A 15,464-nucleotide genomic window follows, 5' to 3' on the forward strand; every position below is an offset into this window, starting at 1 on the left:
TGTGCCTTCGCACACAATTCACACCGCTTCAAGAGAACCTCCCCCATAGCTTGTTATTTGCCTAACTCTTGCCTTGCCATTTTCTTGACCTCTCCGTTGTCAAAAATACTTTGTTGCCTACTGTTTACCCCTCCCTCTGCTGACCATCTCAATTCTTTTTTTCCCCTCTCAGCCCAGCAACCCAGTGTTCTTGCCCAACCCAGCTGATCGGCCCCTTTACCACCTACCTGTTCTCCCAACCAAGCACTTAACCACCTTCACAAACTATTATGTCTGAGCATCCTGCTTGTCACCCATCCAACCACACACAGACACTCCACCTTAGATTATGTTCAGAATGATACCTCATAAGGGAATTATATAGTCATGTCAGCTTGAAGGTGAGAAGTGAAACAAAACACTATGAAGAAAATTGATTTTTCCCAGATCTGTTCAGTAGTTGTGACCCTTCTCATAAAAAAACTATCTCAAAGTAGCTTTTCAAAGTCAACATCCTGTAGGTTCCTAGACTTGCTTATCTAATGTAGAAATATTTACCCCTACAGAAAATGCTCAAATTGCTCAGATCATATCTCCAAGACAATTGCTATTTTCCTTGGAGTTAGTTTTAATGTTTTTTTTAGATTTTATTTTTTTAAGTAATCTCTACTCCCACCATGGGGCTTGACCTCACGACCCCAAGATCAAGAATCGCATGCTCCACCAACTGAGCCAGTTAGGTGCCCCCCTCCTTGGAGTTGTTTTTTAAAAATCACGCATTAATGGGGCACCTTCGGTGGCTCAGTCAGTTAAGCATCCGACTTCGGCTCAGGCCATGATCTCACAGTCTGTGAGTTCAAGCCCCGCATCAGGCTCTGTGCTGACAGCTTGGAGCCTGGAGCCTGCTTCAGAGTCTGTGTCTCCCTCTCTCTGCCCCTTCCCCACTCACACTCTGTCTCTGTCTCTCTCAAAAACAAATAAACATCAAAAAAAATGTTTTTAATGAAAAAAAAGCAGACATTAAGTAGGGAAACCTATTATATATACCTTAGTTAGGAGGGTCTCTAAGTACGTTAAGCTAGAACAGCATCAGGCCCCACCCCAAACCTTCTCAATCAGAAATTCTGAAAGTAGGCTTGGCCTATGAGTTTTAATTAGCCTGTCAGAAAAAAAGCAAAAACAAAAACAAAAGAACAGAAGCCTGTCAGGTGATTCTGATGAGTACCAGTTTGAAGTACCATGCCTTAGTTTAGGCATAATGATCACATTCACACTCCATCATTAACGGGCTCAAATAGGAGCTGACTCAGTGACTTAAGCAATATCCTGACTATCTAATAATATATGTTCTCTACATACACAAGAAAAACTAATAATTTATGGTCAAAAGTACTTTGGGATGTAATCTTCATTCATGTATAATAAGCTTGAGGCTTGTTTTTAAACTAGTGAACACCAAGAGAGCAGGTCAATATTACCCACAAGATGAATAGTAGGCAATAATTAATTTGACTTAATCCTGGTTTATACTCGATGTCTTGGTATAATTCTTGGCATCGTCCTCTCAAAAGAAGTTGCTGGTTTAACAATAAATTATGGTCTATATATCACCCATTCTATTAATATATCATAAAACAAGGTAGTGAAATGTGTCAATGATTCTTGAAACATTCTCATTATTCCATTAAGCTTCATCTAACAAAAACAATTAGTAAAGATATTCTTAGAAATTAATTCTAACTAACGTCAAAACAATCTGTTTATGAAATTATAGTGGGAAACACTTCTTTTCTGGAACCCACAGATACGGCAACTATACTGCAGTTAAATCAGGAAATGTGGTACACACTACATGGCCTATAGAGGAGCCTTTTACGGTGCCTCTACTTACTGTGTTCACTTCAATCCTTTGCTTAAAACCAATACATGTTTTTTGAACTTACTTGCGGACTTGCAAAGGTCTCCTGAGATGGGTATGCTGGGCTACAAAGGCTGCATCAAGGAAGTAGGTATAGGACTGTCACAGAGTACTCTGAAATCCCTTTTAGTATTAGGTCAAACTCTTATCTATAGTCCTCACTATAGTATTTTATTTTTTATTTTTAAATTTATTTATTTTTGAGGGAGAGATAGAGAGGAAGAGAGCACACATGGGGAAGGGGCAGGGAGAGAGACAATCCCAAGCAGCTGGAGCCCATTGTGGGGCTTGAACTCACATACAGTGAGATCATGACCTGAACTTAACCCAGGAGTCAGATGCTTAACCAACTGGGCCACCCAGGTGCCTCTAGTATTTTTTTTTTTTAGGTTTATTTATTTTGAGAGAGCGTGCACACGTGAGCTGGGCAAGGGCAGAGAGAGGAAGAGACAGAATCCCAAGCAGGCTCCATGCTGTCAGCAGAGACCCTGACACGGGGCTCGGATTCACAAACTGTGAGATCATGACCCGAGATGAGATCACCTGAGCCAAGATCAAGAACCAGACACGTAACCTACTGAGCCATCCAGGCGCCTCTCCACTATAGCATTTTTGATGAATTCTAGTCAGTATTCCAAAATATCAGGCTCTGAGTAGCCTCTCAAGGTCAATTAATACCTGGATTACAGAGAACTCGCCAAGGTTGGCTTGGATCCAGTCAACCACAAAAGAGATCATTCCTTTCCTGCTGGAATGTCAATAACTCTATCTAGATACCTAAACAGAATATCTTTACTGTTTGCTATATACAAGTACCACTACCTGTTTTCATCAAATTCTTTAATGCCTTTTGGGCATAGATATCCATGGGTAAATTCCCTAATACATTTCTGATAAATTTTGTCCACATTCTAATAAGCAAATTCATCCATAGTTAACACATTTCACATTTCTATCCATTCAAATGGATAATTTCCAAATGGTTTTTTGCTTTCTACATAATTATTGTACTTTTTTTTTTTTACCAGAAAGTGACCACCACTGTATGAAGGCACAACACAATTACATTGTCATTGTAGCAGAAATCCATTTTGTCCCCTTGATCTCAGGTAAGGCTCTGAGTTGTGGCCCAGAGACTAAGGCCTTGGAAATTTTCCCCCCAACTGAAGCACAGGGAAAGTTGAGACTCTTGGGGCTGTTGTGGTCTTTGGCCCTGTGTCCAAGTTAACTTGTCTCCACTGGTGCTAAAGATGGACATTAAAATTTACCAAAAATGTGAAAGCATCAAATGGCTTTCCTCTTGAGTCTACCTTTGGCAGTCTCCAAAGCTTGACCCCTCCACAAAGGTGCAATCCCATATCCTGCCAGTCTTAGGGTCTAGAGACAATGGCCCAGAGGTACACAATTGGGATATTCTCTGTGAATCATGCACCTGTGCAGAAGGTGAGGTGCAGTTACAAGTGACACACGCAGTACTACCATAAACTCTCAGAAGGCAGAGAGGGCAGGTAAAAAGGACATGAGCAACATCTGTCCGACCGAGTCCAGCCCGTGAAGTTCAGGGTGTTTATGTTTCTTTTGCTTTCCACTTACAGTAAGACAATGTTTTCCAAGGAATTACCATTGAAGAGTGAACTATTTAGGTTTCACTCTGCTGAAACATGAAAGACAAGGTGGAAAAGTCCTATGTTAGCTCTTAACTTTGCCACCATGATTCTGGAATTCCTTGGGACACAATTTGTTCAAGGTATTTATATAAGCTGTATCAATTATATAAAAATATTCTTCTATCTATAAAATTTATTGTCATCCCAAATCTGGTGTTATTCGATAAATACCAAATCACCTCTGAGATTTTAAAAGGCTATTAAGTGAATGTTAGTGAGAAGTTAATTCTAACTTTATGCTGAGCTATTCCCCCTTGATCACTTCTATAGATTGTTTACAGAAGGCATTCCAAATATTCTGAAATATCCTGTAACATTAATTCTCTGGTCTGCATTCAAAATTTTTATGGTTTTACCTTGCTATTTTCAGACAACTAAGGCCTAAATCTTTATTTCTCTAATATACAGTTTTGTTCATCTAGATTCTGAAGTTAAATTTTATCAAGAACAATAAAGATGCTGGGATTATTTGTACAACGTACTTCCACTGTCCCGTGATGGTTCATTATCAATTTCATCAGAAATAGAAGCAGGAAGTTCTTGGGGTACCTGGGTGGCTCAGTCAGTTAAGCGTTTGACTTTTGGCTCAGGTTATGATCTCACAGCTTGTGGGTTTGAGCCCTGCATCAGGCTCTGTGCTGACAGCTCGGAGCCTGGAGCCTGCTACGGATTCTGTGTCTCCCTCTCCGCCCCTCCCCTGCTTGTGCTCGATCTCCCTCCCTCCCTCTCTCTCAGAAATAAACAAATATTAAAAAAAAAAAAAAGCAGGAAGTTCTCCTTTACTAATAAAAGACCACTGATACCAAAGAATCAGCACTCTTTTACCACTTTAGAGGATGTTTTGCATTTTATAATAGGATTAATGTTATTTACTTCATCAGTAACATGATCCATTTATTCAAGCTACAAGACTTTATGATTAAGGTTATAGAATTGTTAGGATGAAAGGCAAGAGCACCTCAAACTTTCTTAAAGTGGCATACAAACGACTTCAAGTTGAATAATCCTACAGTTTCTGAATAAACACGGATTCATAAGAAAATATTAGTTATCTCTAATTCCAAGTTGTGATGTAATAGGTTGCTGTTGGGGATCAGACCAGGTGAAATATTTAAAAGTATGTGGCTGAGGGCCATCTGGATGGCTCAGTCGGTTAAGCATCCAACTCTGGCTCGGGTCATGATCATAGTTTGAGCCCCACATCATGGTCTCTGTTGTCAGCACAGAGCCTGCTTCAGATCCTCTGTCCCTCCTCTGCTCATGTTCTCTCTCTCTAAAATAAGTGTCCAACTTTGACTCAGGTCATGATCTCTTGGTTAGTGAGCTCGAGCCCTGTGTTGGGCTCTGAGGAGCCTGACTGGGATTCTGTGCTTCCCTCTCTGCCCCTCCCCCACTTGTACTCTCTCTCTCAAAAACGAACATTAAATTTTTTTTAAATTAAAAAATAAACATTAAAAAATATGTGAGTGAACAGTAGTATTTTGAGAGGAATGAAAAATGTACCTACTAAAGTCTAAGTGCCACTTAAAAGATTTTTTGTGTTGCTACATTTCTACCTTGACTTAGACAAATTTCAAAAAAACACCTGAAATTCTTAAAATTTCAATTGTTCTACAATGACCGAATCAAACAATAGAAATGCAAAAACAGGGGCACCTGAGTGGCTCAGTCAGTTTTAGTATCTGACTTCAGATCAGGTCATGATCTCAAGGTTCATGAATTCCAGCCCTGAACAGCCCAAAGCCTGCTTTGGATTCTATGTCTCCCTCCCTCCGTCTCTATCCCACCTCCGCTTGCACTCTCTCTCTCAAACATAGAAAACTAAAAAAAAAAAAAAAAAAGCAAAAACAGGGGGCACCTGGCTGGCTTCGTTGGAGGAGCATGTGACTCTTGACCTTGGGTCATGAATTCAAGCCCCACATTAGGTGTAGAAATTACTTAAAACTTTTAAAAAATGCAAAAACAGGTATCTAGAACATAAAAAGGATGGGAAAATAAAACTAAATGTTTTCATAGTCCTGCTTTATCATTTTTTTTAATTTTTTTTTTAATTTTTTTTTTAAACGTTTATTTTTGGGACAGAGAGAGACAGAGTGTGAATGGGGGAGGGGCAGAGAAAGTGAGACATAGAATCGGAAACAGACTCCAGGCTCTGAGCCATCAGCCCAGAGCCCGACGCGGGGCTCGAACTCACGGACCGCGAGATCGTGACCTGGCTGAAGTCAGACGCTTAACCGACTGCGCCACCCAGGCGCCCCAATTTTTGTTAATTTTTTGACTTGGTCAAGGTCAGATGACAGTACAAAGATATTTACTTCTGAATAATATTCAAAGCAGTTATCTATTTTTTAATGTTTATTTTTGAGAGAGAGAGAGAGAGAGAGAGAGAGAGAGAGAGAGAGAACATGAGTGGGGAAGAGGCAGAAAGAGAGGGAGACACAGAATCTGAAGCAGGCTCCAGGCTCTGAGCTGTCAGCACAGAGCCCCATGCGGGGCTGGAACTCATGAACCCTGAGAACATGACCTGAGCAAAATTCAGATGCTTAACTGACTGATCCACCCAGGCATCACTAACGTTTATTTATTTTTGAGAGCAAAAGAGAGAGAAAGCGGCAACAGGAGGGGGGCAGGGAGAGAGGGAAACACAGAATCCGACGCAGGCTCCAGGTTCCTAGCTGTCAGTAAAGAGCCTGATGCAGGGCTCAAATCCACAAGCTGGGAGATCATGACCTGAGCTGAGGTAGGATGCTTAACTGACTGAGCCACCCTGCCACCCCCAATGCAGTTTATTTTTTAATTTTAATTTTTTACAAAGCAGTTTAGAAAGGAAAAAATAGGTCCCTTCTCTTTCCTTCATTTTCTCTAAAACCATTTTTTTTTATATGTAACTTGCTTTTCTTTTTTCTAAATGATCTCACTTTCCACTTCCACTGAATTTATAAAAAGTTTAATACAATTTAAAAATCTATACTTTTTCTTCATTCTCCCAATATTACTGACTTAAATATCTGGGAAAAATAAGTCTAACAAGTGGACTTTACAATGATTTTTCTCATTTACAAACATACTCTATTAAAGAACTATACTGTTTATTTTTATTATTCTTTAATTTAAAACAATATTTATTTTTGAGAGATTATGAGCAGGGGAGGGGCAGAGAGAGAGAGAGGGATAGAGGATCCAAAGCTCTCACTGTGCTGACAGCAGCAAGCCTGACATGGGGCTGGAACCCATGAACCATGGGATCATGACCTGAGCTGAAGTCAGAAACTCAACAAACTGAGCCACCCAGGTGGCCCCTTTTAGTCTTTTAGTTGAAAAACTTTCCAACTACTCAGAAATGTTTCATTTTACCTTAAAAATGGAGAAACGTTTATTTTATGATAGAGAGTGAGGAAGGGAGATACAAAGAGTGAGAGAGAGAGAATCTCAAGCAGGCTCTGCGCTGTCAGCACAGAGCTCAACTTAGGATGAGATCATGACCTGAGTGGAAACCAAAGTCAGATTTAGCTTAACTGACTGAGCTGAGCCACTCAGGCCCCTGGAGAAACATTTATACAGTAACAGTAAAATTATGGATTAATCATTAATTGTTCTTCAAAGAAGCTCAACAAACCCTAAGACCAGAAAGAGCAGTTTAAAACAAAAATCAGTTTGAAAGAATTTCAGGTATTTTAATCTAGTTCTTAATAAGAGCCACGTGGGTTCAATTTAGCTTAAGACACATATAACACAGCACTTACATTCTCATATTAATCTATTTGGAACACCTTGCCATTATCCTAGCAAAATAAGGCAAAATGAAATAAAATAACCCTAATATGGCATATATTTCTATGATAGAGAAACATTCCAGTAAGGGTTAAATACAAAAAAACCCCCAACCATCTGCTAAAGATGTGATTCAATTTTCACCAGTGTTAAAAGACAGGTCATTTAATCCTAGATTTTTCTTTTCTTTTTTTTTTTTAAAGATTGTTTGTTTATTTAGGCAGGTTCTGCACCCAACATGGGCCTCAAACTCATCACCCTAAGATCAAGAGTCACATGCTCTAGTGATTGAGCAAGTCAGGCACCCCTAATCCTAGACTTCCTTTTTTTCCCCCCAAGATTTTATTTTTAAGTAATCTCTACGTCCAATGTGGGGCTCAAACTTACAACCAGGAGATTTAAGAGTCACATGCTCTACCAACTGAGCCAGCAGGTACCCCTCCTGTATTTCTTTAGACCAGAGTTTCTCAACCTGCATACTGACGTTTTGGGCTAGATAATTCATTGCTGTTGGGGGGCTATCCTGTGCAATGGAGGATGTTTAGCATTTAACAACTAGATACCAGTAGCATTCACCCAGTTGTGACAAGTAGAAGTGTTTCCAGACATTGCTAAATGTCCTCTGGGACAGATGATAGGATATCCCCTGTTAAGAACCACTGCTTTACAGTATATCACATTTCCTATGCTTTTCACTCAACGGTTAATCAACTCTTATATATTCACTTAAATTCTGAAGGAAGTACACAGACTAATAAAAAAATTATTTTTAATTAAAGAAGGCTTAACTTAAGACATCATACTGACATCTACTGGCTTGGTACTAAACTGTACATTTGACATATACTGCATTAAAAAAAAAAAACCCTCAAAATTAAAATATAGATGCTATTTTGGGAAAGTAGAACAATTAACTGAAAGTAGTAACATTAACATCAGTACTGTTCGTTTTTCGTAAGTCTAACATATAATAACAATGGTAACGGTCTATTATTTTCTTAATTTTTGATGTACTGTCTTTTGGATAATTGAATTTGTAATGAACGGCTTAGAGACTGATAATTAAAGGGATTTTTTTTAAACAAGTAAAAAAAGTATGGTTCAAAAACTTGCAAAAAATTAAGCAGCATGCTATTTTATGATTTATACTGAAATTTTAGAAGACTGAAAAATTTTTATAAAAACCTAATGGTAATTCTATAAATAAAATTACAATTTTCTAGATATTTTAATAAAAGACATTTGGTAATTAAATACTACTATCAATTATATTGATGAACTTTATTGGGGTTAAAACTATAACAAAGTTCATCCTAAAACATTTTGCAATGCAAAATTATTTCACTCAAGGAGTGTTTAATATTTGAATGCCAGGAATTACAAGCAATTTTCAAAAGCAGAGACTCTTCACATTCATAAAACTTTATACATCATTTGAACTAACAGATATTTATACTACTAAAATCAAACATGCATCACTTTCAAACATTCTTGTATCATGATTTTATATATTACATTATTTAACACCGTTCCTCACTGCTACATGTATTTATCATACGCTTGCACCATTCTCCTTGGATTTCTGATCTTTATCTTCATTCTTCACGTTATCCTGCAACACAGTAGACAAACAGATTTTATTAGATTCTCTTAAATGTTACTTTAAAAGTAAACATTAGTAAACAGATACTCTAAATAGTCCATTTTACCATACATAAAAAACTGACTCAGGGGGCAACTACGAAAGAAAGCTCTCAATTCTACTACGCAGAATGATTTCTAGTATGTGAGAAAGCTATCTAAGTCCTAAGAAATTTAAAGTTCTTAGGAGTAAGAGCAGTATATTAGGAATATAGCAGTATAGTAGGAATTTTTACTCCTTGTTCTGAGTGACACTGAGGATATGGCAGATCTCTCAATTACTGAAATTATTTTGTAATGGCACTGAGTCACAGATTTGTCTTTTAGTGACAAAGCACACATAAACCACATTGACATTTCAATTAAGTTCTAGAAAAATAAATCTTTTGGAAATTGCTTGTAATTAATCTAACAAAGGACAGAATGATACCATTATTTAAGCCTAGAAAAACTACTAGGAGCTTAAGAACATTAAAATTTCCAAACACAAATTTAAAAGTTGAAATAAATTGAAAATACGAAAGTACAAAACTGCTAACCTTCTTCAGAACAGTGTGGATTTCATCCATTACTGTAGATAAGTTTCTGATTGTCTTACTGAGTTGGTTTTCAAATTGCAAATTCATGTTTTCTGTAATCTTTAAGTTTTCTTGTAACTGACTAAAGTCCTTTTTAACTTCTCTGAGTTCACCAGAGAGGCTTTTGTTGGAATTCTCCAAATTTAATATGGTTTTCTCATCCTCATCTGTTAAAAAAAAAAAAAAAAAAAATCATCTTTCCCCTTTAACATCCCCAATTTAACTTAAAAAAAATTTTTTTTTAATTTTATTTTTGAGAGAGACAGAGTGAGAGCGAGGGGAGGGGCAGAGAGAGGGGGAGACAATCTGAAGTAGGCTCCAGGCTCTGAGCAGTCAGCACAGAGCCCGACATGGGCTCGAACCCACAGATCATGACCTAAGCCAAAGTCTTATGCTCAACTGACTGAGCCACCCAGGCGCCCCTCCCCCAAATATAACTGTGAAGTTAAAAGTATAATGGGGCCCCTGGGTGGCTCAGTTAGTTGAGCATCTGACTCTTGATTTTGGGCTCAGTCATGCTCTCATGGTTTGTGGGTTTGAGACTCCTCCTTGGACTCTGCATTGACTGTGTGGAGCCTGCTTGGCATTCTGTCTGTCTGCCCCACCCCACTTGTTCTGTCTATCTCTCAAAAATAAATGAACTTAGGGGCACCTGGGTGGCTCAGTCCATTAAGCGTTCAAGACTTGATGTCAGCTCGGGTCATGATCTCACAGGTTCATGAGTTCCAGCCCCACAATAGGCTACATGCTATCAGTGTGGAGCCTGCTTGGGATTCTCTATCTCCCTCTCTCTTTCTGTCCCTCCCCCACTCTCTCTCTCTCTCTTTCTCTCTCTCAGAATAAACTTAAATAAATAAATAAACTTAAAAAAAAAAAAGTAGGGGTGCCTGAGTGGCTCAGTCGGATAAGTGGCAGACTCTTGATTTCAGCTCAGGTCATGATCTCATGGTTCCTTAGATCAAGCCCCACACTGGCCTCCACACTGACAGTGTGTGGAGCCTGCTTCTGATTCTCTGTCTTCCTTTTTCTGCCCCTACCCAGCTAGTGCTCTCTCTCAAAATAAGTAAACAAAACAAAACAAAACAGGGATTTAAGGAGGGGCACCTGGGTGGCTCAGTTGGTTAAGTGTCCAACTCTTGATTTTGGCTCAGGTCATAATCTTACAGTTCACGGGTTCAAGCCATGCACTATCCATGTGGAACCTACTTGCGATTCTCTCCCCCATCGTTGTCTGCAGCCCCCTACCCCCTGCATTCTCCCCCTCTCTCTTAAAATAAAATAGATGATTGATAGATAGATAGATAGATAGATAGATAATGCCTGGGTGGCTCAGTTGGTTAAGCATTCAACTCTTGATTTCAGCTAACGTCATGATCTCATTGTTAGTGAGATCAAGCCCCACATTAAGCTCCATGCTGCCAGCATGGAGACTGCTTAGGATTCTCCCTGACCCTCCCCTGCTTGCATGTGCTCTCTCTCTCTCTCAAAATAAATAAACATTTAAATAAACAAACAAATAAATAAAAGATGCAACACAATAGGGATGCCTGCCTGGCTCAGTTGGTGGACAGACAACCCTTAATCTTGGGGTTTTAAATTTAAGCTCCACGCTGTGTAGAGAAAGACTGTTTAAAAATAAAGTCTTAAGGGTTAAGGGGCACCTGGGAGGTTCAGTTGGGTTAAGCATCCAATGATTCTGTCTCCCTCTCTCTCTCTCTGCCCCTCCCCTGCTTGTGCTGTCTCTCAAAAACAAATAAACATTAAAAAAAAAATAAAAAATAAAGTTTCTCCAGGCTCTGAGCTGTCAGCACAGAGCCTGATGTGGAGCTTGAACTCAAGAACTCCAAGATCATGACCTGAGCTGAAATCGGACACTTAACCAAGTGAGCCACCCAGGCGCCCCAAAAATAAAGTCTTAAAAGATTCAACAGAACAATAAAGGAATCTAAGAATGCACATGAAAAATCAAAGATTCTTCTACAGCTAAGCAATGTTGTAGTTTTTATTAAAGTGATCAAAAGTAAGTTACATTATGTGCCTACTCTAAAAGGCAAAGGATGGATATGCAGGTGTATGTAAGTATGTATACATATGTGTACACGCATAAATCCCAACAGGGTGTTAAAAGTACCAAAATACCCAATGCTGTTCCTTACCCGTTTTTTCTTCTAGCAATTGCAGCTTCTGTTCTACTTCAGCTCTTACTTTTTCACTTTTTTCCAATTTTTGCAAGAGGCTTCCTACATCTACCATTGCACCATTGTACACGATAAGACCAACATTTTCTTCCACATCCTTTGGTTCCTGTTTTACTGTTGGTGTTGGAAGTAACAACCTGTTTCCTATTAAAAAATTTTTTTTATCATTATTTTTTCTTTAATAACATAATTATAAAATGACATAATCGTAAAATAATACACTCAAACCTAGCATATCTTCCTGCAATGCTTCAGACTCTTCATGGTTTTCTTCATCTTTTGAAGTGTCTGTTAATTTCCGGTAAAAGCAAGATTCACGGAGTACTACTTTATTCAGAAGTTTCTTTACCTGTTATTCAAGCAAGTAAACAAGTTAAAAAGAATATGTTTTTGATTTCCTTAATTGTGTTATTTTCACATATGAGGAACATCAATGGCATTTGTGTTCTTAGTACCTCTCCCTTTGAAACACTTCTGCTTTTTTCTATAACTGTCTTCCCCATAAACCTAAAATTCAAATAATCTTTTGAAAAAAATTTGTTAAAAAAGAAAAAGTATAACACTGATAGAAACACTAACACATACATTAAGGTATATGTACAAAGATATGACAGCATATAGCCTGTAATTCTAAAACATGGAAACCGCCTAACAACAGAGACTACTTAAAGGAAATTATAGTACATCTATGTTACACAATGCTATGCAATCATAAAAAGAAAAAAGTGGGGTAATTGTGTGTGCCTGGGTGGCTCAGTCAGCTGAGTGTCAGACTCCTGAGTCTGGCTCAGGTCATGATCCCAGGGTCTTGGGATCATGACCTGTGTTGGTCTCTGCACTGAGCATGGAGCCTGCTTATGATATTCTCTCTCCATACCCCCAACCCCCTGCTCACACACACTCTTTAAAAAAAACAAAAACAAAAACAAAGTGGGTCTCTATTTTCGTGGCAGAATGGCCACTATACATCGTTAAACGAAAAAAGCTGTCCAGGGGCACCTGGCTGGCTCAGCTGGTAGATCATGGAACTCTTGACCTCAGGTTGTAAGCTCAAACCCATGGTGGGTGCAGAGGTTAGTTAAAATCTTAGAGAAGAGAAGAGAAGAGAAGAGAAGAGAAGAGAAGAGAAGAGAAGAGAAGAGAAGAGAAGAGAAGAGAAGAGAAGAGAGAAGAGAAAAGCTGTCTATCAATAACATATAAAATGGTTTCATGTGTTGTATCTGTGTACACACAGATCGTATGTACATGTATACGAGTTGCTTACAAAAAGATCCAGAGAACTATATATGAGGCCAGAGGTGTAGAAAAAGCTTTTTTTTACTTCACACATCTCAATATTTCTTGACTGTATTACTTAAAATGGCTTTTCATTTTAAATAGTCACAAGACAGATTACCTGAGCCCGAGAAAGATGTAGTCCAAGAGTATAAAGTATTTCTTCCAAATCCTTTTCAAGAAGGTAACCACAATGGCTTTGATCAAAATAAACAAATGCCATTAACAAATCCCTGTTAATTGTGATCATCTGAGTCTTTTCTTTTTCCTAAAGAAAATGCAGAAGATAACAGTGAAAAGTAAGAAACTGAGAGTGTGTCTATATAATAGCCAAAATCTGAAAAGACCTTTGTCTCATGTTAGAAGTTAAAATGAGTTGATCTGGTTTATGTGTATGGGAGAAAGGAATAAGACATACCAGTTTACCTGACATAAACATAAATACCAAAATACAACTGGCTGAATTTTGCTCCAAGTGGTAATATATACGTATACAAGGATGAATAAACTTCATGTGTTATGCTTAAGTTTGGATTATGTGAGTAATGGAAATTATTATATTATAAAGAACACAGTATCCAATAAATACCTTATCTTTAGAGGGTCTCTCCTTGCAGTACCTGTTGACATCTCTTTTGTCATCTCGTTTGTTTATTTCTTCCTCATCCCTATCTATAAAATCAGAACAATAGCAAAATACTCATTAATACAGATATTTCCAACTATTACAGAGGCCAAAGATAGTTTTCTATTACTTACTTTTAAAAGACATAAGGGCAAAAAAAATTATATGAATAAAAATGGTTTGGAATTCACAGGAAAGAATTATGAAGAAAAATGGGTGCCTGGCTAGCTCAGTCAGTGGAGTACGTGACTCTTGATCTCAGGGTTGTAAGTTTAAGCCCCATGTTGGGTGTAGAAATTACCTAAAACATTAAAAGAAAAAAAAACCTATAAAGAATAAGAAGAAATGTATAAAGAGGCTAGAAGGAGGAAAAATTTAACTTTATTAAATCAATTAACTTTGTTCCATAAAAATTTGGAGGACATAGTTCAAAAAATGAATGTTTTATATATAAAATTAGAAATTATAACACAAATTTAAACAAAGCGAAATATATTTTCTAAGAATTAAAAGGAAAAATATTCAACACAATAAAACTAACTGCAAACAGATTATTGCAAAATAAAACGTGAGCATCTGAGAGATGTTAAGATAATTTTAGAAGACCTAACAGTATTAATATCCAGAATTTGCTGACATTTACATATCTATTCCAAAGTAAAAGATGGGAACTTGGATAAATCATTCTTTTTATTTTAAAAGATTTTTTTTTTAATTTTTTATTTAAAAAAAAATTTTTTTTTTCAACGTTTATTTATTTTTGGGACAGAGAGAGACAGAGCATGAACGGGGGAGGGGCAGAGAGAGAGGGAGACACAGAATCGGAAACAGGCTCCAGGCTCTGAGCCATCAGCCCAGAGCCTGACGCGGGGCTCGAACTCACGGACCGCGAGATCGTGACCTGGCTGAAGTCGGACGCTTAACCGACTGCGCCACCCAGGCACCCCAATTTTTTATTTTTTAGAGAGAGAGCGAGAGAGAGCGAGCATGAGCTGGGGAGAGGGGCAGAGGAAGAGTGACAATCTCAAGCAGGCTCCATGACCAGCACAGAGCCTGATGCAGGGTTCATGACCTGAAAGGAAATCAAGCTGGATGCTCAATGGACTGAGCCACCTGGGCACTCATTCCATTTTAATTTTTTAAAAAAGATTTTATTTTTAAAAATCTCCATACCCAACTATGGGGTCTGAAACCACAATCCCAAGATCAAGAGTCACATGCTTCATCAACTTAGGCAGCCAGGTGTCCCTGAATTGCACACTCTTTAAAAAAACTTTATTTATTTTTAAGTAATCTCTACACTCAACCTGGGGCTCAAACTCATGACCCCAAGATCAAGAGTCGCATGCTCATGACTGAACCAGCCAGGCACCCGAACTGTACTCCAAATTTTAAATGAAGGAATTACATAGTATGTGAATTATATCTCAACAAAGCCATTATTGTAAAACATAAATAGGCAAAAGGTCTAAAACTGGACTGTGGTGATGGTTTCAAAAAAAGTTACTAAGAGGGGCGCCTGGGTGGCGCAGTCGGTTAAGCGTCCGACTTCAGCCAGGTCACGATCTCGCGGTCCGGGAGTTCGAGCCCCGCGTCAGGCTCTGGGCTGATGGCTCGGAGCCTGGAGCCTGTTTCCGATTCTGTGTCTCCCTCTCTCTCTGCCCCTCCCCCGTTCATGCTCTGTCTCTCTCTGTTCCCCCAAAAAATAAATAAACGTTGAAAAAAAAAATTAAAAAAAAAAAAAAAAGTTACTAAGAATGATTAAATGGCACATTTAAAAAAAAAATTTTTTTTTAACATTTATTTATTTTT

The 15,464-nt window shown here is 38.2% G+C and overlaps 1 protein-coding gene across 4 annotated transcripts in view; it reads right to left on the reverse strand.

The window, feature by feature from the left end:
• Positions 1-8,087: 8,087 nt before the first annotated feature.
• The window catches only part of CCAR1 (cell division cycle and apoptosis regulator 1), a 65,111-nt gene continuing 57,734 nt past the window's right edge, over positions 8,088-15,464 (reverse strand). For all 4 annotated transcript variants that reach the window (XM_030334144.2, XM_030334146.2, XM_030334145.2 and 1 more), the window contains 6 exons: positions 13,617-13,699; positions 13,149-13,295; positions 11,981-12,101; positions 11,711-11,896; positions 9,516-9,721; positions 8,088-8,947 (listed from right to left, as the gene is read on the reverse strand). In XM_030334144.2, coding sequence (XP_030190004.1) covers positions 8,888-8,947; positions 9,516-9,721; positions 11,711-11,896; positions 11,981-12,101; positions 13,149-13,295; positions 13,617-13,699 — 803 coding nt within the window. In that variant the 3' untranslated portion in view covers positions 8,088-8,887. The remainder of the gene's footprint in view (positions 8,948-9,515; positions 9,722-11,710; positions 11,897-11,980; positions 12,102-13,148; positions 13,296-13,616; positions 13,700-15,464) is intronic.

Source organism: Lynx canadensis, chromosome D2, assembly GCF_007474595.2.
Source record: "Lynx canadensis isolate LIC74 chromosome D2, mLynCan4.pri.v2, whole genome shotgun sequence".
Classification (NCBI taxonomy): Eukaryota; Metazoa; Chordata; class Mammalia; order Carnivora; family Felidae; genus Lynx; species Lynx canadensis.